Below are 27,435 nucleotides of genomic sequence, written 5' to 3'. Positions count from 1 at the left end.
TACACACAGAAACCTCATCTGTGGTCCCTTTGGCGTTTACACATCATCCGTTCACCAAGCACCTGCTCTGAGTCCCTCGCCCTGAACAGCAGCCCCAGACTCCACCCATTCCATCCCCCTTCCTTCCTCTGGAAGCTCCCAAGAGCTGGCCCCAGGGCCCTGTATGGGCTTTGCTGGGCAGGACAGGAGGGCAGATGTGGGGCCCTGCCTGGCTCCACACCGTCTCCCTCAGTCCCTCCCCCACACCCAGGTGAGACATTTCCGGGAAGCGGTCTCTGCCCAGGGCCTGGACCCCAGCGGGGCTCAGGGCCACAAGCTTGGGGCTGCTTCCTGGAACTGCCAGCCTCGTCCTTTGTCACTGTGGCCACATCCTCCCTCCAGCAGCCCTGGGCTTGGTGGGTTCTAAGAGGCCAGGCCCTGGGCTGGAGAATTCTATGCAGACCCAGCCACAGCAAGAGCCTGTGTCCTCGCTCCCTGGAGCTGCCCAAGAGAAGGGCTAAAGTTTCCCATGATTCCTCAGGACCCTCATTAGCATGGGGATCCCTGCCCCAACACCTGGGGATCTGGGGCTTAACCACTGGAGATCAGATGGATGCTCACATCACTCCGATGGCGATGGTGGGGTGGGGGATTCTGCCTGGAGTCAGCGTGGGAAAGAGACCTTCGCTATGCACAGCCGGGGCAATTTTGTAGAAGATGTGATAAATGACCACCAGGAATTTCATTAGACTGGAAGATTGGGGACTGTGGGTTTGGGGGTCATATGGAACACCTAGAGGCTGTCCCATGTGGGGACTATTCCTAGAACAGCAGAAAGTCAGCGAGGCAGGAGCAGAGACCCCTCTGGGGAAAGAAACAGGTCTGATGAGATGTGCCTAGGAAGGGGCTGTGTCTGCAAGGTTGAGCAGAGCTGGGCCTGAGGCTTAGACAGGCTGGCTCTGACACTCAGTCAGCACCGTTAATAATAACAGCAAAAATTCTAATGATGACACCGGCAACCGTTTACTGAGCACTTACTTTGTGCCAAGTCTCTTTATTTTAATTCTTTCACCAAGTCGTCAAAATAGTTCTGCTATGGCCTCTATTTTACAAACAGGAAAACCGAGGCACAGAGAGGCTGAGTGGCTTGTCCACAGTCTCACAGCTAGCAAGTGGCAGAGCTGGCACCGGAGCCCAGGCAGTCTGGCTCCAGAGCCTGTGCCACTCACTGCCTGGTGAAGGAGCTATTTGCATCTAGAAATGTACAGAAGAGCAGAGGATGCCCCAGGAGAACTTTTCCCCGGGGGAAATCCTGCTCCCATTTTCTGCCTGAGACCTTCGAGGTCATTAAAACTGCCTGATGGCCTGGCGCAGGGCCCTGAGCGTCTACCCCAGCCCCGCTCTTGTGCCAGCTATGTCAGGGGGTGCAGCCCCCAAAGGTGACAGCGCACCGCTGCACTGGGAAAAGAGAAATGGCCATGTAAACGTGTCTCTCCTTTCCCCCTGCAGGTCACTCAGCAGGCGCAGTCCTGCAGTTAGGGCCCCTCCAGCTGGTGCGTGGTGTCTGCAAACAAGTGATTGAGCGATTCCAGATGCAGTCTTGGCGCCAAGGGCCGCCAAGTGGGCCAATGGCGCCCCCTAGTGTTCGTCCTGGGAAACGTACTGGCTTCATGAGCTTTGTCTCCCACGAGGTCTGACAGGTCTGGGGCAAGAGTGATTCTCTATGGCCTGAGCTTTGGATTTAAAACCCACACTCTCACGCCTGCCAGGGCAAATTCAATCCTGCCCAATCACCAAGTAGCCAGATCACTGGGGTCCAGCTGGTTCAGCTGGAGGAGAAAGAAGTGTTTTCCACCCCGTGGGTGGGCTGCTGGTCTGAAAGGTCTGTGGAGGGAGGTCTTGGAAGCACTACAGGAGGAGCCTCTGGGAAAGGCTGAAGCTCCCAATCTTTGGGAAGGGTGGGCTTGGAATTGGAGTCATCATAATTTAGAGAGTTAAAGGAAAAGAGGCCTCAGGCATAGGCCAGTAAAGTCTCAGACGCTGGGTAGGTCCCACCCACCCCAAGCCGGGATGCCACCTGGCCCTCCCCAGGAGGAAGTGGCAGGGCCGAGCAGGTGCTTCCAGGGTGGGCTGGCTGAGATCCTGCCCCTAGCAAGCAGGCAGTGGCCGCAGGAATTCCCACCCCACGCTGACACTCTTTCCCCGGGTCTGATGCAATCTTCTCCAAGCTCCCAGGATGGGCTGGAACAAAGCCGCCTGTCCCCATGTCACAGCCGTGGATACCTGGGGTTGAAGTGGCAGGCCCAAGTGTCTATTCATATAGACAGAATCAAAGTCAGGCCTTGAAACTTGGTGTCCTGACACCCAAGCTGGTGCTCTGCCCACATCCCTGGCCAGCTGGGCCCAGGTACCAGGACAAAGTTTGCTGCCCCATGTGGGGTTGGATCTGGCCCAGAGCAAAATGTCAGGGAGAGGGAGGGTAACACCCTGCCCTCGGTGCCTGGGGAGGCCATGGAAGTGGAAAAGGCCCCCTGGGGGTCACAGTGGCCTCTGGAGTCCTGCAGCAGACCTGTGACCCTCTCTAGCAAGAGCCTGACCTCAAGATACTGGCAGTCAGAGAGGCTGAGGGTTCCAGGACAGGAGGCCCAGACTACGGCGTTGTCTGGGAGGAGCTGAAGGCCTCTATCTTTGCCTTGGCCTCTGCTTCTGAGCGGCACCGCTGGGAGCAGAACCACAGGAAGAGGAAGAAACCTGCAAGAGAAAGGCTGGTGGGTGGGAGTGCCACAGGGCACCATGGGTGTCCCCAGAGGCCAGGGCCTCCTTGGCTGCAGTGAGCTGGCCTCCCTGGGTCCCACAAGCAACTTCCAGAATCTCTTACTATAGAAGGCCAGAAGGGACAGAGCCTCAGAGCTGGAAGAGCTGCCGTGGCCAGGCCATAGGGTGCCTTCATGCAGATGTAGCCCCCACCAGCTTGGCTAGTGGAGCTGTGGGCTGGATGTCAGTCCCTCGCTTGACCCTTTCACCTGAACCCCTTTGGCAGTGAACATCCTACCAGCCATATGCCCCCTGCCCAGCGGCTTCCTCCAGGCCGCCCGCCCTCCTGCCCTACCGTAGAGTGAGTTTAAGATGGTGAAGAGGAACAGCTGGGGCAGCAGGAAGATGCCAAAAGAAAAGAAGGCCAAGGCCCAGGTGGTGCCCAACAGCACGGTGAGGCCCAGCACGGTGATGGTGTCGCGGCAGGCCCTGGCACTCGGCGCGTCCGCCCGCGCCCGCAGCCTGCGCAGGGTCCACAGCGCCCAGGCCAGCACCACCAGGTTGAAGACGGACGTGAGGCCACCATAGCCCATGACCAGGACACTGTGCACCACGGGGCTCCGCACCCAGCATCTGCAGGGGAAGGTGACGTGTCAGGTTCACAGCGGCCCCAGGTGGGCAGGGGGCCAGCACCACTGCCTGAAGCCCTGCCGGGTCTCCTGGCTCAGGCCCTGTTGTTTCTGGCCTGATGGAACACACGGTAAAGCCCCTCACCCGGATTTCCAGCCAGGCCACCACCAGAGGACGCATCTGCCGCCTTGGTCAACGATCTGCAGCTCCCTCATGCCCGCCTTTCCAGCCACTGTGGTTTCTCTCACTTCCCCGTGCCTTCACCCACCTGAACACTCTTCCTCTCTCCCTTCTACGTCTCCCTCCTCTCCACTTCCACAGCCAGCCCAAGGCTGGCATGCCCCATCTTCTTTCTATTGGACCCTGGGCCCAGAGCCCTCTTCCCTGGAAACTTCCCCTTCCACCCCAGGACATGGTGCCACTGCCTCATCATCATCTCTGCAGTGGGCTGCCCCTCCCCACGAGCCTCTTCCCACCTAGACTGGGCCACCATGCCCTGCCCTGGGCAGTGGGCAGACTGCCAACCCGTGGCTTGATGGAAGAGCACTCTCCAACTGTCAACCTGGGAGCAGACAGAGCAGCAGGAGAGCCCCCACAAGGGCTGAGCACAGAGCCAGGGAGAACTGACCCAGGCCAGCCCCGGTCCTGGGCCCTCCCGGAGGCCTCCACCCTTTGCCTCCCCAAGACACCTTCAAGACAGATGCCACTTTTTAGTCAGACACAATGTCATATTGAGGCAGGAGAATAGGGTTTGGAGACAGGGATCATAGGACTTCCTAGAACGAAATGGAAGCCAGGCGTGGTGGCTCACACCTGTAATCCTTGTACTTTGGGAGTCCAATGTGGGCAGATCACTTGAGGTCAGAAGTTTGAGACCAGCCTGGCCAACATGGTGAAACCCGTGTCTACTAAAAGTACAAAAATTAGCTGGGTGTGGTGCCTGTAGTCCCAGCTATTCAGGAGGCTGAGGCAGGAGAATCACTTGAATCTGGAGGCAGAGGTTACAGTGAACCAAGATCGTGCCACTGAACTCCAGCCTGGGCAACAGAGTGAGACTCTATCTCAAAAAATAAATGAATAAATAAATATCAAATGGAAGCACTTCAACTATGACAGGAAATATCTTCTCCACTTACGTAGGGCGTATGCCAAATGACTTTGTCACTTTACTTCATCCTCCTCATTTACATAGGGCACACACCAGGTAACCAAGGACAACCTCTGGAGGGTACGGAAACCCCCACACATTCTGCGACGGGGCTCTGGAGGCCCTGTGCTCTGGCCCATGCCTACACCGTGGCTTCTACTTTCATCTTCAATCAATCTCTGCTTTTGTTGCTTTATTCATTCCTTTGTGCATTTTGTTCTTTATTTTATTTTTTTTTTTTTTGAGAGAGAGTCTCACTCTGTCGCCCAGGCTGGAGTGCAGTGGTGTGATCTCGGCTCACTGCAACCTCCGCCTCCCAGGTTCAAGCAATTCTCCTCTCTCAGCCTCCTGAGTAGCTGGGACTACAGGTGCATGACACCATACCCAGCTAATGTTTTTGTACTTTTAGTAGGGACAGGGTTTCACCATATTGGTCAGTGTGGTCTTGAACTCCTGACCTCAGGTAATCCACCTGCCTCAGGCTCCCAAAGTGCTGGGATTACAAGTGTGAGCCACCGCACCCAGGCTTGTCTCATTCTTTCTTCAAGACGCCAAGAACCTGGACACCCTCCACCAGTAACAACGTGCTTTACGTGAATTGTCCCCTGCAATCCCTATGACACTCCATAAGGCAAGTACATAGTCATCCTCATCCTACAGATGAGGAAACTCAAGCTCTGGCTCAGGAACACATTCTAGTTAGAGGCAAAGCTGGAACCTGAAGCCCCCAGCCCAGAGCTTGCGACCGTCACAATCCCCTGCTCGGGTTCGCTCTGTGGCCCCTGCTCCTGCAGTCACCAAGGTCCCAGGACGTTATTTTGGGATTCCTTCAAGTTGATGAGTGTGATAGTGGACCACTCATTTTCACTGCTAGGAAATATCCCTACCGGGGCGGCTCTGCCACAATCTGTTCACCCAGCATCCTGTCAGTGGATGTGAATGATTTTCAAGGGCTGTTTTTGGTTTCTAACTGATGTTTGGGTTTAGGAGTGTGTATATACATAGTAAGAGACGTTTTTAATGTAAGAGAAAAAGAAGTCACAAAATCCAAGGTAACTGTTTCCTGAGAGGAGAGGGGAGAGTGAGGAAGACCCAGGAAGAGGCTGGCTCGTAGCTGGGCATTCTCTAACGTCTGCACACTAGTGGGTCCTGTGGGTATGTCACTAAAGCTCCTTTGTCCTCATCACATTATTATATAAGAAAATAGGCCAGGTGTGGTGGCTCATGCCTGTAATCCCAGCACTTTGGGAGGCCAAGGCGGGCAGATCACCTGAGGTCAGGAGTTGAAACCAGCCTGGCCAACATGGTAAAACGCTGTCTCTACTAAAAATACAAAAATTAGCTGGGTATGATGGCTCGTGCCTGTAATATCAGCTACTTGGGAGGCTGAGGCAGGAGAATCGCTTGAACCCAGAGGCAGAAATTGCAGTGAGCCAAGATGACGCCATTGCACTCCAGCCTGTGCAACAAGAGTGAAACTCCATCAAAAAATAATAATAAAAAAAGAAAAGAAAAGAAAAGAAATCTTCAGAGAGTATGTAAACTGAGGCCAGAGCCTCCACTTCCTCATCTGCAGGGTGGGGATGATTACGAACTTGCCTTATGGGTTCTCATGGAGATTGCAGGGAACAATTCATGTAAAGTGACGTCACATGTCCTCTGAGAAACCAGCCTGAGCCTCACCGTGAGAGGATCAACCCCACCTCTGTGCCACTCAGTCCCCGGCCTTGCTTCAGGGGCTGGGGCCTGGCTCTGGACCAGCTCTGCCATTGACCGGCTGGGGCCCCTCAGGTGGATTTCGTAAGCTGCCTGTGTCTCAGTAGCCCTAACTGTAAAATCGGGCTGGCAACAGGACCTGCCCTTGTCCTTGTGAAAAGGAAGCCAGCTGATACCCGAGGCCTGCCACAGAGTCTGCCCCCAGCCATCCTGAGCCTGCGTCCGCCAGGAGGGAAAAGAAGCCTCCACAGTCAACTGCAGGAGGGTGACGGACCCGCAGGGTTCCTTAGGCTAGTCTCTGTCTGCATAATAGTAAAAAGCTGAATGTCCTAGGGTGCAGGGAGGGGCTATACAAGAGCAGCAGCAGCGTGTCCCCAGGCCCCCAGAGGCCCACCTCGAGGCCTCTCCCTGCCTCCCCCAAGCCTAGCCCCCACAGCACTCTTGTTCAACTAGGAGGGCTGGAGGGGCCTGGCAGGGTCATGCCCAGGGCAGGTTGGGAGGGGCCAAAGCCTGAGTAGGTGCAGCAAGGTGGCCCACAGGGGAAGAGAGTCAAGTGCAGGCTGAGCCAGACCCTCAGGGCCTGGGCACTGGAGGGCGGAGCAGGACAGTTGGTTGTGTAGCCACGTGCGATGGGGAGGCGGGAGGCCCGGCTGCCCTGGCAGGTTGGGGAGCAGATGCTGGCTTTGTAGACTTCGCCAGCATAGAACACAAGGCTGCCTCTGCAGGAGACCTGGATCCATGGAAAGGATGTGGCAGAGCCCCCTGCAAACCCCCCGTCGAAGCCCCAGCTCCCTCTCTGCCCCATAGCCAATGCAGCCAGTGCCTTGTCTACAGGATGTCGCATTTGGAGCCCCAAGCCCATGTGGCCCTTCTGCAGAGCCAGGGAGCCCGCTGCAGCCTTGAGGGCACTCACATGGATATGTTCTGGAAGCCCGTGCCATTCTCCCAGCTGTCGAAGATGGCAATCGTGCAGGGTCCGTACACTGAGCTCTTGACAGCGAGGGGAAGCAGTACCAGGAGGGCTGGAGCCCCTGAGGGGTGGGACAAAGGCTCAGGAGATGTGGGAGAGAGCTAGCTCTCAGTCCCTGGGGCTGCTGACTCAGAATTCCACCGGGCCAGGGACAGCTGGGAGGAGACTTTCTGAGCCCCCAGCTTCAGAGCAATGAGCCTGGTGGTTTGGAGGAAGCTCTCCGCCAAGATGATGTTAGTGATGGCTCTATGATGGAACGGTGGTGGAGGGAGGAGCGGTCACACTGGGAAGGTGGCGGTGGAGTGCAAATGGGAGGAAGGGCTGAGGAACTGCTGAGGAAATAGAGATAAGCAAGAAAGGGGCAAGGACGGTGATGAAGGTAGTGATGGTGCTGTTGGGGATAGAGAAAGTAGAGGAAGTGATGATGGTGGTGATGGAGATGGAGGTGGAGGAGGTGGTGATGGTGGTGAAAAAGGTAGAGGAAATGATAGGGGTGATGATGGTGGTGATAGAGGTGTAGGAAGTGGAGGAGGTAATGATGGTGGTGAAGGAGGTGGAGGAGGTGATGATGGCGGTGATGGAGGTGGAGGAGGTGGTGATGGTGGTGAAAAAGGTAGAGGAAATGATAGGGGTGATGATGGTGGTGATAGAGGTGTAGGAAGTGGAGGAGGTAATGATGGTGGTGAAGGAGGTGGAGGAGGTGATGATGGCGGTGATGGAGGTGGAGGAGGTGGTGATGGTAGTGACGGAGGTGGAGGAGGTAGAGGAGGTGATGATGGTGGTGATAGAGGTGGAGGAGGTAATGATGGTAGTGACAGAGGTGGAGGAGGTGATGATGGTGGTGATGGAGGTGGAGGAGGTGATGGTGGTGATGAAGGTGGAGGAGGTGATGGTGGTGATGGAGGTGGAGGAGGTGATGGTGGTGATGGAGGTGGAGGAGGTGATGATGGTGGTGATGAAGGTGGAGGAGGTGATGGTGGTGATGGAGGTGGAGGAGGTGATGATGGTGGTGATGAAGGTGGAGGAGCTAATGATGGTAGTGACGGAGGTGGAGGAGGTGATGATGGTAGTGATGGAGGTAGGGGCGGTGGTGATGGAGGTGGAGGAGGTGATGATGGTGGTGGGTGGTGATGGAGGTGGAGGAGGTGATGATGGTGGTGATAGAGGTGGAGGAGGTGATGATGGTGGTGATGAAGGTGGAGGAGGTGATGATGGTGGTGATGGAGGTGGAGGAGGTGATGATGGTGGTGATGAAGGTGGAGGAGGTGATGATGGTAGTGACGGAGGTGGAGGAGGTGATGATGGTGGTGATGGAGGTGTAGGAGGTGATGATGGTAGTGATGGAGGTAGGGGCAGTGGTGATGGAGGTGGAGGAGGTGGTGATGGAGGTGGAGGAGGTGATGATCGTGGTGATAGAGGTGGAGGAGGTGATGATGGTGGTGATGAAGGTGGAGGAGGTGATGATGGTGGTGATGGAGGTGGAGAAGGTGATGATGGTGGTGATGGAGGTGGAGGAGGTGATGGTGGTGATGAAGGTGGAGGAGGTGATGATGGTGATGATAGAGGTGGAGGAGGTGATGATGGTTGTGATGGAGGTGGAGGAGGTGATGGTGGTAATGAAGGTGGAGGAGGTGATGATGGTGGTGATGGAGGTGGAGGAGGTGATGATGGTGATGAAGGTGGAGGAAGTGATGATGGTGATGATAGAGGTGGAGCAGGTGATGATGGTTGTGATGGAGGTGGAGGAGGTGATGGTGGTGATGAAGGTGGAGGAGGTGATGATGGTGGTGATGGAGGTGGAGAAGGTGATGATGGTGGTGATGGAGGTGGAGGAGGTGATGATGGTGATGAAGGTGGAGGAGGTGATGATGGTGGTGATAGAGGTGGAGGAGGTGATGATGGTGGTGATGGAGGTGGAGGAGGTGATGGTGGTGATGAAGGTGGAGGAGGTGATGATGGTGGTGATAGAGGTGGAGGAGGTGATGATGGTGGTGACGGAGGTAGAGGAGGTGATGATGGTGGTGACAGAGGTGGAGGAGGTGATGATGGTGGTGATGGAGGTGGAGGAGGTGATGATGGTGGTGATGGAGGTGGAGGAGGTGATGATGGTGGTGATGGAGGTGGAGAAGGTGAAGATGGTGGTGATGGAGGTGGAGAAGGTGATGATGGTGGTGATGGAGGTGGAGGAGGTGAGGATGGTGGTGATGGAGGTGGAGGAAGTGATGGAGGTGATGATGATGATGGTGGTGACAGAGTGGAGGAGATGTAGGAGGTGGAAAAGGTGATGATGGTGATGATGGCAGTGGAAGAGGTGATAAAATTAGTAATACAGAAAGTAGAGGTGGGCATAGACTGAGGTCACAGCTGGTGGTCATGTAATGGCCACTATGATGATGAGGAGGAGGGGGAGAAAGGACTAGAGAGGATCAACACCCTGCCCGCCTGGAGGCCTCAAGATGAGGAGAAGAGAGACGCTGTGCTTACCCCAGCCCAGCACACAAAGCTTGAGCACGTATCTGCGGATGTAGATGTTGTAGACACGCCCAAGGAAGAGGTAGAGGTTAAAGCCCTCGATGGCCATCCAGGTGAGGCAGCTGAGTAGCGCGTAGTGCAGGGCAGCGGCCAGCGCCATGCACGCTGACCCGGGCACAGGAGACATGGCGAATGTGGGGCTCAGCAGGAAGGTGATGTTCAAGAGCAGCACAGAGGCATGCAGGTTCATGTGGATGCGTGTTAGGGAGTCACTCTGCTTCCTGCAGGTGAGAGTAAGACCCTCCAATGCCCAGGGACATCACGCAGGCTGCACCACCCGAAGGGCACAGAGGTGCACACTGACAGGGAATCTGAGACGAAGAAGGGCCAGGGACCCCACAGCAGCCGCTCCAAAGGCTGGTCTTCCACCTCCTGGCCCCCACCCCCTGGAGAAGCCCATCCAGTTCTAGTGAAATAAATGGGACACAGTGGAGGTGATGTGCCGCAGTGGGGCGCAGGCCCAGCACTGTTGCAGCAGAATACCTGGCGTGGAAGTGCAGCAGGACCGTGAGCAGTGAGGCCACGATGGAGATGCTGCAGCCCACGAGGGAGATATATGTGAGAGGTGCCAGCAACTCTGCAGGGACCAGGGCCGGGGAGAGTTGCTGCAGGAAGGAAGAGGGGCTGGAGGCCAGAAGCATAGCATCGCCCTCCCTCCCAGCCTCAGTCAGAGGGCCCTCCCGAGGCCACCGCTCCAAGTCCCTTTCCCCACAAGCCTAGCCATGAACCTGACTTGAACAAGGCCATGGCAGATACGGTGAGTTTCGCCCCTCCACAGCTCCCCTCTCCCCCTTCTTCTATGAATGCCTCCCTTCCCCCATTCCCTATGCACCTGGGGGTCTACACCACCACTTTACCCTCTCTGTGCAGAAAGGTGTGCCAGGCCTGGCCTAGCAGGGCCTTCCCTCTTCCTGCCAATAATGCTTGGTTCAGGGATGAACACATGCCTGGCAGAACTGGGTAAAAGATCTTATTCCACTGGCCTGAAAGCTACCAGGGCATGAGCCTGCCTGGAACTGCTGCCAGCTATATTATTAGCTCATAAGGTGATCCTGTTTGAGGGCTAAGCCAGCACAGAGCAAGCACAGTTAAGGGACAGAGGTAGAGTGCTATCTTAGTGATCTTAGTGATCAGCCCCTGGATCAAGCCATGCCTGAAGCCTAACCCAGCCTTTTCAGAAACATGAGTCCATAAGGTTTGTTTTCTTCTGTTTTGTTTTGTTTTGTTTTTTGCTTAAGCCCTTTTAAGTTGGGTTTTCTGTTCCTTGCACCAGCTTTTGCTTTGCCCCTCTGCCACAGATGCAGGGCCCTCTGCAGCTCTGAGCCTCACTCAGGATGCACACATACCATGAGAACAGCAAAGTAGGTGAGGTGGTTGCAGCGGCAGAGCACCTGAAAGGGGGAGGGCTGCTCTGTATGACAACCCTCAGGGCTCCAGGCCCCCCAGTGCTGCTTACTGGCTCCCTCCTTCCAGAAGACACAGGTCATGGTGTAGCCTTCCTGTGGGGAGATGCCGGGGTCAGTCAAAGGGTGCAGAGGAAAGGCTGTGGGTCAGTGTCTGGGAGTCCTGGGGGCCAACAGTAACTCAACTGCACATTTGCCAACATTTTACCAGGCACTGGCTGGCCTTTGGTCTCAGTCTCAGATTCCAGCCCCACCTCCATTAGGGACTCTCAGAGTGACCCAGGCAAGATGCCAAGTTGCTCTGAGCGGCAGTTGAGTCATCTACAGAATAAGGTCATTCATACTCATGTCACAAGAATGGTGGGAAAACAAAAGGCAACATGGAATCTTGAGTGTCCAGCTCTGGCCTTTTATACAGTAGGTGCTCTATCACCAGCTGGTCCCTTCCCCTCCTCCCCGTGGGGAACAGCAATGTGCTCAGACCCATGCCTGTTCAGGGGAGACTCATCCACAGACAACCTAATGCCAAGCCACGTGAGTGGAGAGGTAGAGGAAATGACACAGGCAGCCGTGGAAAACCATGGAGAGCAGGCAGAGCTGACCCAAAGACAGAAGCAGAGGTGGGGGCCCTGGGGCCTTAGAGGATATGTTGGATTTCAACAGGAGTAGGGCAAAGGCATTCCAGGTGGAGGGAACTGTTATGGCAAAGCCCAGAGGGAGAAAGGAAAGGCTGATGGTGAAATTCAGAGTGCAGGGCAGTCCTGGTGAGGCTGAAGGGAAGATGGATCCAGAAAGCAGAGGCTCCGGGCTTTTCAGGAAGGCCAGGAGCTGAGAAATGGAGGCACTAAGGCTTGTGAGCCACCCCACTCCACCCCCACCCACAACAAGCACTCCTCTCCTTTTCCGGGATCAGCATCTGTACTTCCCCTAGGAGCTCACTCCTCCACCCTAGTCCCTGGGCCATGTGACCTGGGCCTGGCCAATCCACACATTCCATCCCCCTGGGCATGGTGACAGGTGCAGGAATGGGCACATGACCCAGATGAACCTTTAAGATCCTGAGACCCTGATCTGCACTGGGGCAGGTTGGGAGTAGGGAGTGGGGGGAAGAGCGTGATGGGAAGAGGGAAAGGAAGTCTTGCTCTCCGGCTTCCGTCATGCCACAGAAGGGACAGCCAAGGCAGGAGACCATTGCTGAGATGGAGAGGGCATCAGATCCGTCCTGGATTCACCACATCCGCCCACAAGGGCATCCGATCCGTCCCTGGATCCAGCCGTGCCTGAAGCTGGTGGACCAGCCCTAGATATTTCATTGATGTGTGCCAATCAGTTCTCTCTGGGCTTAAGCTGGCTTGAGCTGATCTTTCCTCACTTAAGACTGAAAGAAGAATCCTGACAAATACATGAGTAAAAACTTCTCTCTCTTATTTCTTGAGCAGGAATTTTCCAAGTGTGATGGGTTTCAAACAGTCTGTTTCCAAGTTGGTTCCACAGGTTTGGGTCTGGTGAAACCAGTGTTCAACAGGAGAGTCACAGAGGGGCAAGGGTGCAGTGGAAATGGGGGCACCCCCAGCAGTACCAGGCTTTGGTTGTGCCAGAAGCTGATGTTCACCGGATCCCTGAGGTTGTTCACGTGCCCATGACTCAGCTGGGCCCCTAGGACGTAGTTATTGAGCAGAGATGAGTTGTTTTCATCCTGGAATGGCAGCAGGAGAAGGGCTGAGTGCAGGGGGAATGAGGAGACCCTGGGTAAGGTCTGAGCCCGCTTCCCTGGCTGAGAACAAGCAGCAAGAGTTTCACTGTGCACCGTGAAAGGCTTCCCAGCCTCCCAGCTTTCTTTGCACGTGCTGTTCCTGCCCTGTGGAAAGCTGTCCCATCACCCGCTGCTCCACCTCCCATTGCTTAATGAGTTCCAGCCTCACGCCCTCCACCTCACCACTATCGTCACTCACTTTCAAAGCCAAGGTTGAAAGGCACCTTCGCCAGAAGCTCCCTGGACTGCCCAGTGGAAGGACCCCGACCCCACCCTCACTCATCCATTGCTCTGGATCTCTACGGCTATCATCAATCTTGTGCTGACGTTAAATCTCTAAGGTCTGGCCAGGCACAGTGGCTCATGCCTGTAATCCCAGCATTTTGGGAGGCCGAGGTGGGTGGATCACCTGAGGTCAGGAGTTCAAGACCAGCCTGGCCAACATGGTTAAACCCGGTCTCTACTAAAAATACAAAAATTAGCTGGGCATGGTGGTGCATGCCTGTAATCCTAGGGAGGCTGAGGCAGGGAAATCACTTGAACCCAGGAGGCGGAGGTTGCAGTGAGCCAAGATCACGCCACTGCACTCCCGCCTGGGCAACAGAGCAAGACTCTGCCAAAAAAATAAATCTCTAAGGTCTTAGTCTAACCATCGAGAGCGAGCTCTCTGAGGGCAGGGAACAAGTGCCTTCTTGTCTGTCTCCTGTGTAGGGACAGGCACATAGTAGGTTTCTTAGGTATCATCTGCAGATTGTAATTGTGCCTTCCTACCATTCTGCTAAAGCTGGCAGGGAAACTGAGGCCCAGAGAGGGTCAATGGCTAGCTTGGATTGCACAGTCAGCTGGCTGGTCTCACTTGGTGCTGGTCTCCCAGAGGCCAGGCAGTGACATGGACGCCTGCAGTGGATCCCAAGAAGGGACCGGCACCACCCTCCTTGTCCCGCCATCACACTGACCTTGAAAAAGCTGGCATTGGAGAAGTAGATACAGATGAGCCTCAGCTCCCTGGGGCGGGTCCTGCAGGCGTCCCGGGTCAGCTCGGAAGGGAACTGCATGGCATGCCGACTGTGGGCCTGCAGAGGGTCACAGACTGGCTGCGTCTGGCAACCAGGACCTGCAGACCCCCGATCCCAACACCTTCACTGCCTCCCACTCCGCATGAAACCCTCCTTGGGGTTTCCACCTACAGAACCCTCTCCTGGCAAGCTGCATCTGCTCCCAAACTTCCTAAGATCCCAGGCCCTCCCTCCGTGCTGCACAGGGATGGAGCTACCTCAGACCCAGCAACAGTACCAGCCAGGGACCCAGCCAATCACCCCAGGGTCCTAAAAGGAGCCAGGGTTCTTGGCATCTCCCACAGCTGCCTCCCCCAGGGGACAGCCTCTAGCCAAAGCAGGAAGCAGACTCCGCCCTGGAGGGGCCCGTAAACCACCTCCCTTTCCACAGTTCACACAGCGAGTATCAGCCCCAATTTACAGAGGAGGCGACACACTCCCAGTTAGGGCAGAGCCTGGACTTGGGGGCATGGGGAGGGGGACAGTGGAGCCCAAAGAAGGTCCAGACCTTAAACCCCTGGGGGATTTCCAGGGCGGGGGCAATTGGCCACCCCCCACCCCCCACAGCCTCTGACCTGGGGCACCCGCTTCACAGCAGCACTGGACAGCGAGAGGCCAGAGAAGTCACAGCTCAGCTTGAAGGCCAGAGACTGGATGGTGGCTGTCCGCAAGGTCAGGTTGTGGCCTGGGAAGCTGGTGTTCAGTAGCATTTGCTCCAGCTGGTGGAGTTGACTGTGGCCCGGAGAGATGGCCAGGGAGGCCAGAGCCCAGAGTGGGGTAAGGGTGAGAAGGGGCTCTAGACAGCCTGGGAGGGCAGGGTCTCCCCACCTACATCCCTGTCACTCCCACCTCCAGACCATTGCACACACAGTGTCTTTGGCACACTCTTACTTCTCTATCCCATCCCTCCTCTCCTCTCGATTAACTCCTGTTCAGGTCCCAGTTTACTGTCACCTCCTCCAGGAAGCCATCCCTGACTGCTCCCTCACAGCTTCCCTGTAGTCACAGGGAAGTCTTCAGCATTGGCCTCTCACCCAGAGCTGCTCAGTCTTTGAGTCATAGACCCTAGAGAACCCAGCCAGAGTCTTAGAGCCCCTTCCCATGAAAATGCATGGAGACCCACAATTCCACACTTAGTTTCATGACATCTAAGATTAAGGGTCCCCATTCCTAGATGATAAACTTCATGAGGGCAGTGACATGTCGCATCTCCAGAGCCTAGAGTCAGGTATGCAGTAGGTGCTCAATAAAAGTGCTGAAAAATGTCCAGTTAAGAGTCTACACTGGACCAACCTGGGCCCACTGATTCGAGGTGCAGGCTTGGGGTGGGAGGCACAGCTGAGTCTAAACAGGAGAGAGACACGTCCAACTCACCCAGGAAAAGAAAACGAGCTCCTGGCCCTGGGCGCCTCCATATTCTCCATGATTCGCAGTTCCTTCCGTGGCTCTGTGGGGACACACCTCGCCCTCAGCCTGTCTCAGCTGCCCCCTGGCCCCGCGGCCTCTAGGCTTTCCATCCCAGACTGAGGGTCTGGTTCACAAGCGGCTCCTACTGCCCCCAGGAAGCCTAAGTGGCCCCTTTTGATCTCCTGTGGTTTGACGCCTCCCGCTTTTGCGCCACAGTCCCAGCCTGGGCTAGGGCTGCCCCCATTTCAGCAGAGCTCCCTTACCTGCTGCTGCATTCTGCAACATCAGAAGGCACAGGCACAGGAAAATGGCACCACAGCGATCCATGCCCTGTGCCGAGTCTCCAGGAACTAGATCTGGCCCTGGGAAAGGGCATGCCATCACCATCATGACGAAAGAGTGACCTCTAACTTCTAGTGTCTGGCACATCCCAAGGGTAGGACATGCAGCATCTTATTTGATCCTCACCACTCCTGCATTTGACAGATGAGGAAGCCGAGGCTGAAGGGCAAAGGGACTTGCTTTGCTTAAAGCTGCCTGAAGCCAGCTCTCTTAAAACTCCAGACTCCATGACCACCAAGTAATGGCTACCATTAGCAGCTCTGCCTGATACACTCCCCCTCCCAAAAAACAGTCTCTCTGGCAGCTTCCCCAGGACCCCAGCCTCTACCCAGCAGGGAGGTGTTTGGGAGAAAGCAACATGCAAAACCCATCCGGCCCTGCCATTAACTCATCATGTGGCTTTGGGTAGGATCTGTCTCTCTCTCTGCCTTCATTTTCCTCCATTTTAAAATGAACTAATAAACTTCTGCTTCAATGGAGCAAATTTATGTCTGCCCCTTAAAGCCCCACTAAAATGAGAGGGAATGAATAAAATAGGCACAAAGCAGCAGAACAATGGGAAAGAAAACAGGCATGAAAAACAGTACAATGGGGAAGAAAAGAGGCACAAAGCCTCTCAGGAAGCTGCTGGAGGATGTGCTCCAACAAAATGAGACAGTAAATCATGAAAGAAGACACAGGGTACAGGAAATCCGGTACCCTACCATGGGAGAGGCAAAGCTACTCCCCAGAAAATGGGCACAAGGACAGAACAATGGGAAAGAAAACAACCACAGAGATGGGAGATGTCAGCAAAACTTTGGAGGCTACAAAGTAGGTGTCACTTGGTAAGACATTTAGCAGACCAAAAAATGTTGAACCCAAGTGCCTGCAGTGGGGAGAGGTATGGTGCTGGGGGAAGATGAGGAGAAGCCTCATCTTGGAAGCATGAGAACTGAAGGCATCAGGAATCTCTGAAGTGGGGATGGAGGAAAAGGCTAAAAACAGGGATCGTTGGCCAGGCCCGGTGGCTCACGCCTGTGATCCCAACATTTTGGGAGGCCAAGGTGGGAGGATCGCTTGAGATCAGGAGTTTGAGCCCAGCCTGGGCAACATTGCAAAACCCTGATTCTACAAAAAAAAAAATACAAAAATTAGCTGGGTGTGGTGGCCTGTGCTTGTATCCCCAGCTATTCAGATGAGTGAGGTGGAAGAATCACCTGAGCCCAGGAGGTGGAGGCTGCAGTGAGTCAAAATCATACCACTGCACTCCAGCCTGGGCAACAGAATGAGACCTTGTCTCAAAACAATAAAAAAATAAAAATAAAAACAGGGATTGTTGGTTGTGAGGCTTTAAAATGCTCAACTCAATCCCCAGATCTCCCCAGCTACCTCGAGTATCCAGGAGTTTCCTCACCATCCTGCCATCCCCAGTCCTGCTCCACACAAAGTTTACTCTCTGGAGAGAGGATGTACCATAGAGAATCAGAGGGAAAGGGGGAATTAAACAATATTCCCTCCCCACGTCCTCCCCGACTCAGATTCCAGAAGACTGCAGCAGCCGAGGTTATGCCCTGAGGCAGGAGAAAAGTCTGAAGAGCTGACCATTCCAAGAATAGTGTCCTATAACTACTGCCATTTTTATATTCCTCAATGTCATGCAAGACCTAACTTACAGTGAAATTTCACCAGTCACCAAGCTCTGCCAAGCAGTTAGGTTTTTAGTGCTCCTCTCTTAAAGATGAATGATCAACCAAGGATTACTGAGTATTTCAAAACATACACTGTTTCTTGAGAAGCTGCTGGAGGATGTGCTCCAACAAAATGAAAGAGTAAATCATGAAAGAAGACACAGGTACAGGAAACCCTGTACCCTACCATGGGAGAGGAAAAGCTACTCCCCAGAAAATGTGTGAAGGGAAGGCCCAGGTTGATGTCAGACAGCAGGACTAGGGCATTTCCCATCTGGAGGGAGCAGGAGAAAAGAATGCCCCTGGAGGGAGGTCTTCAAGAAAAAAATTAGGAAGAGGAAAAGGAGAGGAGATAAACTACCCAATAGGTTTGAGCATCTAGGAAAATTGTTTTCTGAGATGTCTTACAGAAAATGTGTAAATACAAAAATAAAAAGAAGCAATTAATTTCAAGAAAATCAAGTTGTACAAGAAAGAAAATGAAATGCTGCTACACAACTTGACTTAATATGGAATGTAATGTATATAGTCATAATAGAAACATTGAATGGGAGATTTTTTTAATTGTGTGAAAACCATATTAAGGTGATTTTGATTTCCACTTAGAAAGTAGAGAGCCACATGGGAACATTGTTCCCATCATAGCAAAGGGAAAGCCAAATAATGTACAAAATCTTTTTTTTTTTTTTTTTTAAGCTTACTGGAGAGCTGAGGTCACAGGCCACCAAGTAAACTGGTTTCTGGAGGTAACCAGAACACGTTATCTTTTTTGGATAAAACACATTATCAGTTTCATGTTGACAGAGCATGGAGGAATAGGTAGTTGCCACAAATGTAGGTAAGGAGAAAATGACTAATATCTTAATGAATTCTTAGTGGCTGAGCATTAGTGAGAGTGGCAGTTTACTGGGAGCCCTAGACACAAGATAGCCTGTACCCTCTAGACAGCTTTCTCCTACAGCCCTCCACTGGACGCCCATGAGAATGATGTGGAGTGGGACAGGGCCCGAGAGAACCCCATGATGACACAGCCATGCGGAACGTGCTGGAGCAGGAGTACCTGGAGAAGCGTATCTGTGCTCTGGGACCTGCATGAGTGCACGGTGGTAACTGGCTGCTGCTGAGAGATAAGCACCTGCACCCTGGCTTTGCTTTGATGTAAGATGCCCATCCCACAGGTCCCTGACCTGCTGCAAGGCAAATGTGGACTGCCTCTGCTGGAGGAGAAGTCCCTCCAGCCACAATGCTGCAATGACACTAAGCAAAAGCCATCAGGGCCGGGTGCTTTGGCTCATGCCAGTAATCCCAATACTTTGGGTGGCTGAGGTGGGTGAATTGATTGAGCCCAGGGATTCGAGACCAGCCTGGGCAACACGGCAAAACTCTGCCTCTAAAAAAAAAAAAAAATTAGCCAGGTGAGATGGTACACGCTTGTTTTCCCAGCTACTCAGGAGGCTGAGGTGTGAGAATCACCTGAGCCTGTGAAGTTGGAGGCTGCAGCAAGCTGCGATAGCACCACTGCACTCTACCCTGGGCAACAGAGTGAGACCCTGTCTCAAAAGAAAACAAAACAAAAAAAAGCCACTGGACACTGGCAAGGAAGAGGAAACCCATCAGTGCTCAGGATTCTGCACTGCTATAAAACAGAGGGCTGTACCTACCACTGGGAAAAGAGCAGGAACCTCACTCCCACTCAAGATCCCCCAACTAATAAGGCAGAGTTTCTTTCCCATGGGGGTGAAGCAGAGAAAGTCTGCCTGGATTCTAGTACCTGCACTGAATAAGAGGCAGAGGTTCTCAAAAACTGGAGGAGAAACAGGAACACGAAGAAAGCCCCACTCCTAGGGCTCAGGCTCAAGACTGTCTAAGGCTGAAGCTAGAGCAGGAGAATTAAGAATTCACTGCCTCTACCACAAGCCTTGCACCAAGCACCAAGTAACAGCAGTCTACCACTGGGAAAGAGACTACAACACGAAGAGAGGTTTCCTCTGTGTTGCATGCACGCAATGCTGAGTGCGGAGCAGGAATGCTGGGGAAATTCCTGTGGGACTCAAGTCCTCATACCGAACACAAAGTAGGGACAGTTCACAACTGGTGAAATTTGGAGCCTGTAGAAGGTAATTATAGCAACAACAAAACCTAAATCCATCTGGGCACTGTGGCTCATGCCTGTTATCCCAGCACTTTGGGAGGCTGAGGCAGGAGGATCATTTGAGCACAAGAGTTCAAGATCAGCCTGGGCAACATAGTGAGACTCCATCTCTAAATAAACAGATAAATAAACAAAACGTAAACCTTAATCAACTACAGATTAAATTGACTTGATGCCCTATACTACAGCCATGACATAAGACAGATTCCAATTTCTAGGCATAAATATCATTTACTTTACTCTGTTCTATTACACACAATGCCTGGTAGCTAATCAAAGATTTTAAGACACACAGAACCAGATCTAGAGATGGCCAAAATATTGGTACTATCAGACAGAAACAAGATAGCTATAATAAATATGTTAAAGGGTGTAGTGAAAAAGGTAGACTTCTAAGAACAGATGGGAAATTTCAGCAGAACAATGGAAATTATTAAGGCTAGTCAAGTAGAAATGTTAGTAATGAAAACCTCAATATCAGTGATGAAGAATTCCTTCAATGGGTTTATCAGCAAACTGGACACAGCAAAGTAAAGAATCCTTGAACTTGATGAATAGTGTATAGAAATTTTCCAAATTGAAATATAAAGAGTAAGAAGAGTGAAAATAAAAATCAACAGACTACCCAAGAACTGTGCAAACGGTCTGTATATATATAATTGGAATCCTAGCTAAAGGAGAGAGAACAGAGAAGAATAAGTAGAAACAGGAAGAAAAGAAAATTTAAAATGGCCAAATGTCTTCCAAAATTAATAAAAAACAACCAACCATGATCCAAGAAGCGCTGCAAAACCCCATGGAATAAAAGCAAAAAAAAAAACACATCTAGATACATTCTAGTCAAACTGCTGCAGAATCAAAGATAACATCTTGGAGTCAGCCAAAAAAAAAAAAGACTCATGGTACCCAGAAGATAAAAGATACAAACTACAAGAGACTTCTTATCAGAAACTATACAAACCAGATGATAATGCAGCCACATCATTCAATAAAAATCTGTCATTCTAACACTCCATGCCCAGTGAAAATATCTTTCAAAAACGAAGACAAGGTCGGGTGCAGTGGCTCACATCTGTAATTCCAGCACTTTGGGAGGCTGAGGTGGGTGGATCGCTTGAGCCCAGGAGTTCAAAACCAGCCTGGCCAACATGGCGAAACCTTGTCTCTACAAAATATACAAAAATAGCCAGGCGTGGTGACATGCACCTGTAGTCCCAGCTATTCGGGAGGCTAAGGCTGGAGGATCACTTGAGTCCAGAAGGTCAAGACTGCAGTGAGCCATGATCATGCCATTGCACTCCAGCCTCCTGGGTGACAGAACAAAACCCTGTCAAAAAAAAAAAAAAAAAAAAAAAAAGTAGACAAAATAAGAACTTCTTTAGATGAGCAAGGAGTTAGAGTATTCATTGCCAGCAGATCGGCACTAAAATAAATATTGAAGAAAATTCTTAGGGCAGAAGGAAAATTATGCCAGTTGGAAATAAACTTACACAAAAAAAATGAAGAGTACTGAAATTGGCAAAAATATGTCAAATATAAAACAAATTTCCTTGGTTTTAATATCTGTTTAATGCAAAAATAGTAACAATGCATTGTGGGGATCACAGTATATGTAGAAGTAGAAGGATACCACAAAAATAGCACAATAGGCAGGAGGGAGGAAATGGACGTATTCGGTTATGAGGTTATTAAAATATATTTTAAGTACTGTAATGTTATTCGAAGGTAAATTGTGGAAAGTTAAATATATGTATTTAAATCCTAGAGTGCCATTACAAAAAAAGAGAAAATGATAAGATATAGCTAGTAAGGCAATAGTAGAGATACAAGAATACTATAGGAGCAATGTGAAGAAGAGGTGAGAACAACCCCTGGACCGACCAAAGCCCGCGCGCTCCTGCATCCCGCGCGCCCCTGCATCCCGCACGCTCCTGCATCCCACGAGCCCCTGCATCCCGCGCGCCCCTGCATCCCACGAGCCCCTGCATCCCGCGAGCCCCTGCATCCCGCGCACACCTGCATCCTGCGCACCCCCGCATCCCGTGCCCAGATCCTACAACCCGCTGCCACGGCCGCCACCATGCCCAAGAGAAAGCTGAAGGCGATGCTAAAGGAGATAAAGCCAAGGTGAAGGACGAACCACAGAAAAGATCTGCGAAGTTGTCTGCTAAACCCAATCCTCCATAGCCAGAGCCCAAGCCTAAAAAGGCCCCTGCAAAGAAGGGAGAGAAGGTACCCAAAGGGAAAAAGGGAAAAGTGGCTGCTGGCAAGGAGGGGAATAATCCTGCAGAAAATGGAGATGCCAAAACTGACCAGGAGGAGGAGGCTGCAGTGAGCTGATGTCATGCCATTGCATTCCATCTTGGGCAAGAGAGCTAGAACTACATGTTAAAAAAAAAGAAGAAGATGATGGTATAGATGCAAATAAACACATGAAAAATGCTTAATATCATTAGTCATTAGAGAAATGCATATACAAACCACAGTGAGATATCCCTACACACCTTCTAGAATGACTAATATTAAAATGACAGCTAATACAAAGTGTTGTTGAGGATATAGAACAGCTGGAAGTCTCATACACTTCTGGAGGGAATGTAACATGGACGTGGAATCTAGAAAAGTCAAGCCTATAGGATCAGAGAACAAATCAGTAGTTGCCAGGGAGTAGGGAAAAGATACTGACTACAAAACGGCATGAGACAACTTTTCAGGGGACAGCAATGTTCTATATTTTGAATGTCATATACATGTATACATGACTGTACACATTTGTCAAAATTCACCAAACTGCTCTCCAAAAGGGTGAATTTTATTGTATGTATACTTCTATAAACAAGACTTTAGAAATCCAACCAAAAAACATATTAAGAGGATGAAGAAGAGGAAATAGGGGAGGGAGGGCAAGGGAACTGATAATCCTCCTCTTAGAAGAAAGAAAGTTGGCTGGGAGCGGTGGCTCACGTCTATAATTCCAACACTTTGGGAGGCCGAGGCTGGTGGATCACGAGGTCAGGAGAACGAGACCATCCTGGTCAACATGGTGAAACCCCGTCTCTACTAAAAAATACAAAAATTAGCTGAGCATGGTGGGACACACCTGTAATCCAGCTACTCAGGAGGCTAAGGCAGGAGAATTGCTTGAACCTAGGAGGCAGAGGTTGCAGTGAGCCAAGATCGTGCCATTGCACTCCAGCCTGGGTAACAAGAGCAAAACTCCGTCTCAAAAAAAAAAAAAAAAAAAGAGGAAAGAGAGTCAAGAAAAACTCTCAAAGTTTCAAAGACGGAGAACGACAAAACTCAAAACACCTGTTTGATGGTAGTGGCAGAGGAAAGTAATTCAAAACATGAGTTTTCATTTTTCCACCGTTGGATTTGCAAAGATCTGGAATCTGATAGCACCCAGTGAGTCTGTAGGGACAGGCACACTCCTGCACTCTCCATCTAAGAGCTGAGCCTCGTCTGCAAGGGGATGGCTTAGCAACACATTCGAACTTTACATTTTGAATATCCTTTGAACCAGGAAACTCATTCTTATGAATTTATCCTATGGAAAGAATAGGGCAAGCCAAGATTATATACAGACAAGAATATTTAGAATAGTATTGTTAATAAAGAAAAGTTGAAAGTTATGTAAATGTCTATCAATAGAGAAATAAATAAATTACATTCCAATTTCTTACTCCAATAAATTACACTCCAGTTTCTTGTAAAACTAAACATGTACCTATCATATGACCCAATAATTGCACTCTTGGGCTTTTACCCCCGAGAAAGGAAGCCTTGTGTTCATACTAAAACCTGTATATGAACAGTCATAGCAGCTTTATTCATAATTGCCTGAAAGTAAGTGAAAATGGTTAAATGGGGATACATTTACACTCTGAAATACAACTCTCTGCAGTTAAAAAAATGAATTTCTAAAAAAAAGCTATTGATACACACAACTTGGATGGATCCTAAAGGAATTATTATGAGCCCCCCAAAAAAAGCCAATCTCAAAATATCGCATGCTGTGGGATTCAATTTATGTAACAGTCTTGAAATGACAAAATGATAAAGATGGAGAACAGATAAGTGGTTGCAAAGGGTTAGGGAGGGGGAGTGTGTTTTTTTAAAGGCCTACCACAAGGGATCCTTGTGGTGATGGAACAGTTGTGTGTCTTGATCATGGTGGAATCTTTTATTTTATCATGTCATAAAATCGCAAGGAAAACAGTGTGGCACTTTCTTATAAAGTTAAAATGCACTTACCAGGGTCCGGGCGCAGTGGCTCACGCCTGTAATCCCAACACTTTGGGAGGCTGAGGCGGGTGGATCACGAGGTCAGGAGATTGAGACCATCCTAGCTAACACCGTGAAACTCTGCCTCTACTAAAAATTAGCTGGGCGTGGTGGCATGTGCCTGTGGTCCCAGCTACTCAGGTGGCTGAGGTAGGAGAATCGCTTGGACCCAGGAGGCGGAGGTCACTGTGAGTGGAGATTGTGCCACTGCACTCCAGCCTGGGCAACAGAGTGAGACTTTGTCTCAAAAAAAAAAAAAAAATACACTTACGAAAGAACCAGCATATGTAAATGAGTGTGTATAAAACAGGCGAAATCAGAATGAAGTCTGTAAACTCTACCAAAGACAATTTCCTGGCTTTGAAATTATACTATAGTTACTACCAGAGAATAAGCGAAGGGTGTACAAAACCTTCTGGACTATTTTTTGCAACCTTCTGTGAATTTATAATTTTTTCAAAATTAAAAGTTAAAATATGCAACAGATTGTCATTTCACTACTAAGAATTATCTGTATTCTTTAAAAAGAAAATGTGTACAGCCAGGCACCATAGCTTGCACCTGTAATCCCAAGCTAAGGCAGAACCACCTGAGGTCAGGCCAATCATTTGGGGGGGCCGGGTGCGGTGGCTCACGCCTTATTCACAGCACTTCAAGACCAGCCTAGGCAACATAGCGAGACCCAGCACAGTGGGTCACAGAAGGCTGGGTTCTTATTTATTTGGCTATTTGCAGGGTCCAGCCCCACAGGGTCTAGTGGGTGTTCTTTTGTATGCAGAGACGATAGATCGCAGGAAAGAAAGACACAAGATGCAGAGATAAGAAAGAACTCAGCTGGGCCCGGGGGACCACTGCTACCAAGGGTGGAGTCCAGTAGTGGCCCCAAATGCCTGGACACGCTGATATTTATTGTATACAGGGCAGGGGGCAGGGTAAGGAGAGTGAATCATCTGACATGATGGATAGTGTCAAGCAAATCACATGCTTACAGTACAGAGGGCCCCTCCCTCTCAGGGAGCCACTACAAGGAGGAGAGGCACTTAGGTCAGCATCTCTCTATGCACTTATCAGAAAGATCAAAGGCTTTCAGGATTCCTCTATTCTTACTTCTCATGACTTCTAAGAACTTCAAAAGAGCACCAGGTGAGAAAGCAGAACATGAAAGTGGACAAGGATGGTGACCGTCGGAGCACAGCACCACAGAGAGGCATTTAAGCCCCTGGATGTCTGCGGGCAGGCCTGGCTAATGTCAGCCCTTCCTGAAGAGCCGGGCAGAGCAGAGTGTTCCCTGGACTCCCCCAGTGAAAGGGAAACTCCCCTTCACGACCTGCTAAGTAACAGGCACCTTCCCAGGTGCTGGCGTTACCACAAGGCCTGCCTGCTAAGTAACGGGCACCTTCCCAGGTGCTGGCGCTACCGCGAGGCTCTCACTCTCACCTCCTGCTCAGTCTCACAGGTCCCTTCAGTTCCTAACTATATTTCACCCGATTGTCTATACCATAAGACTAAAATAATTATATGCTATAATACTAAAGCAAAGATTAATAAAGAATCATGATTTAATAGGATTGATTATATAATTGATTTTGTGATTGTTTCTAAATATATTTGGGGTCATTGCTAAAACTAAGTAATCAGTTATTTATTATACTGGGACAGCTTGTGACTTCAAGTCTCTTGCCTTGGCACATGGGCAACCTTCTTCCCACAGCTATTTGGTTATTTATTTGGCATGTTATTCACTTACCCTCTCAGAACCTCAGAGAAAAGACAAGGGAAAGGATTTGTGGGGGCTGGGTGCGGTGGCTCCTGCCTTAATCACAGCACTTCAGGAGGCTGAGGCAGGAAGATCACTTGAGCCCAGGAGTCTGAGACCAGCCAGAGCAACATAACAAGACCTCCGTCTCTACAAAATTAAACATTAAAAAACCTGGTTCAGCATGGTGGCATGTGCCTGTGGTCCCAGCTAGTTGGGAGGCTGAGGATTACTTGGGCCTGGGAGGTCAAGGCTGCAGTGAAACATGATTGCACCACTGCACTCCAGCCTGGGTGACAGAGTGAGACTCTGTCTCAAAAAAAAAAAAAGCAAAAGGGTTTGGGGAGACAAAAGAAGCTACTGAATGAAATAATTTAAGAGAGAAAACAGGTCCAGTAGTGGAGGACCTGATAGCACAGGAAGGACCTTGGGCCAACCTGTCTGCCCCTTCACTGTACTGTTGGGGAAACTGAGGCCCAGACAGACAGATGGATCTGACCTGCAGAGTGTAGCCCTTAAGACCAGGTCCTTGCCCATACTGCTTCCAGGCAGGCATCGAGGGAGGAAGAGTTTGATCCCACCACACAATTGGGGAAATTGAGGCCAAAGCAGAAGTGACACCTCCCCCAGGCACTCCAGATAGAAGCTGTGGTTTCCACCCGTTTTCCCATGAGCAAACCACGGTCTTCACTTCTGCTTGCAGCCTCCAAATTCCCCTCCACATCCCTCCAGAGAGGTCACCATGCACCAGCGCCCCACACGCTCAGCCATCTGTTTCCACCCTGCAATCGATATTTGGGGCCCTCTAGGAAACAGCAATCCCTTACCTGACTTCCAGGATGGTTCCAGCTGATGGTGAGGAAACTAAATACTGCACAGAAGGAGTCTGCTTGGGCTTCCACGGCAGGTCAGTGGGCAAGCTGGGACTCAAACCCAGGCCTCCAGGGTCCAGGGCACTACCCCCCTGCACACTACAGCCTCCCGAAGATGGTTGGGTAGCTGAGGTACTGTGTAGACAAGAAAGACTCTATTTAGGCCAATAGAGACATGAGGTACTGTGGAAAACAGGACGGAGCCTTTGGAAGATGAGAATTTGATAACCATTTCCAGTATTGTGCCTGGGCTGTGTGACACTGGGCAAGGCACTTGACCTCTCTGTGCCTCAGGTTTTCTCATCTGTAAAATGAGGCCGAGGAAAACTATTTCCCAGAAAGAGAAACTCAAACAACAACTTCTATGATCCTCTCCTGGGAATCAGGCCGTGAGCCAGGTCCAGGGTTCTGACCAAAGTCCTTGGCCAGGAATACCTCTGAGCACAAGGCTTGGGAACCCCTGCCATCCTCCCTAGAGCTGACCATGCACCCCCAAAGCCCACCTCTCCCCAGCAGCACAGGGGCCTGCTGAGCCAGCCATTCTCCTCACACAGCCTCACCTGCCCCTGCCAACCACAGTCTGGAGCCCCTCCCCCTGGCCTCTCCCTAGCCTGGGTGAGGAATCAATCAACCTGTGGTCTCTGCAAAAACACCCTAAGAGGCTGGGCATGGTGGCTCACACCTGTAATCCCAGCACTTTGGGAGGCCGAGGTAGGTGGATCAGCTGAGGTCAGGAGTTCGAGACCAACCTGACCAACATGGTGAAACCCCGTCTCTACTAAAATTATGAAAATTAGCTGGGCGTGGTGGCACGTGCCTGTGATCCCAGTTATTTGGGAGGCTAAGGCAGGAGAATCGCTTGAACCTTGGAAGTGGAGGTTGCAGTGAGCCGAGATGGTGCCACTGCACTCCAGCCTAAGCAACAGAGTGAGACTTCAACTAAAAAAAAAAAAAAAAACCCTAAGAGATGCTATTAGTAACCCCATTTCACAGGTGGGGAAAGAGAAGCCACA

The 27,435-nt window shown here is 51.2% G+C and overlaps 1 protein-coding gene across 4 annotated transcripts; it reads right to left on the bottom strand.

The window, feature by feature from the left end:
• Positions 1-1,007: 1,007 nt before the first annotated feature.
• Positions 1,008-26,559, bottom strand: ADGRG5 (adhesion G protein-coupled receptor G5). Of its 4 annotated transcripts, XM_064383112.1 has the most exons (13): positions 26,378-26,559; positions 25,542-25,700; positions 15,610-15,708; positions 15,314-15,386; positions 14,515-14,671; positions 13,841-13,957; positions 12,711-12,827; positions 11,075-11,227; positions 10,212-10,333; positions 9,681-9,949; positions 7,140-7,257; positions 3,089-3,366; positions 1,008-2,730 (listed from the first exon to the last, which is right to left on the bottom strand). In XM_064383112.1, the coding sequence occupies exons 3-13, from the start codon at positions 15,671-15,673 to the stop codon at positions 2,630-2,632; spliced, it is 1,569 nt and encodes a 522-aa protein (XP_064239182.1). In that variant the 5' UTR covers positions 15,674-15,708; positions 25,542-25,700; positions 26,378-26,559; the 3' UTR covers positions 1,008-2,629. The 4 variants fall into 4 exon arrangements, with proteins under 4 accessions (XP_064239182.1, XP_064239181.1, XP_064239180.1 ...); XM_064383111.1 differs by lacking the exon at positions 25,542-25,700; XM_064383110.1 differs by lacking the exons at positions 25,542-25,700; positions 26,378-26,559 and having other exon boundaries at positions 15,610-20,781.
• Between the last annotated feature and the right edge of the window lie 876 nt (positions 26,560-27,435).

This window comes from Aotus nancymaae, unplaced genomic scaffold, assembly GCF_030222135.1.
Source record: "Aotus nancymaae isolate 86718 unplaced genomic scaffold, 86718_ANA_hifiasm-v0.15.2.pri h1tg000030l, whole genome shotgun sequence".
NCBI lineage: Eukaryota > Metazoa > Chordata > Mammalia > Primates > Aotidae > Aotus > Aotus nancymaae.
The sequence above is the reverse complement of the archived record's forward strand: the minus strand, read 5'-3'. Positions and strand labels throughout refer to the sequence as shown.

Coding starts and splice junctions, on each gene's coding strand:
- ADGRG5 (XM_064383110.1), bottom strand. CDS start 15,775: ATGTGCCAGACACTAGAAGTTAGAGGTCACTCTTTCGTCATGATGGTG. Junction 13,958..14,514: donor CTGTGAAGCGGGTGCCCCAG/GTCAGAGGCTGT, acceptor GACCCTCTGCAG/GCCCACAGTCGGCATGCCAT. Junction 7,258..9,680: donor GCTTTGTGTGCTGGGCTGGG/GTAAGCACAGCG, acceptor CCCACCCCTCAG/GGGCTCCAGCCCTCCTGGTA.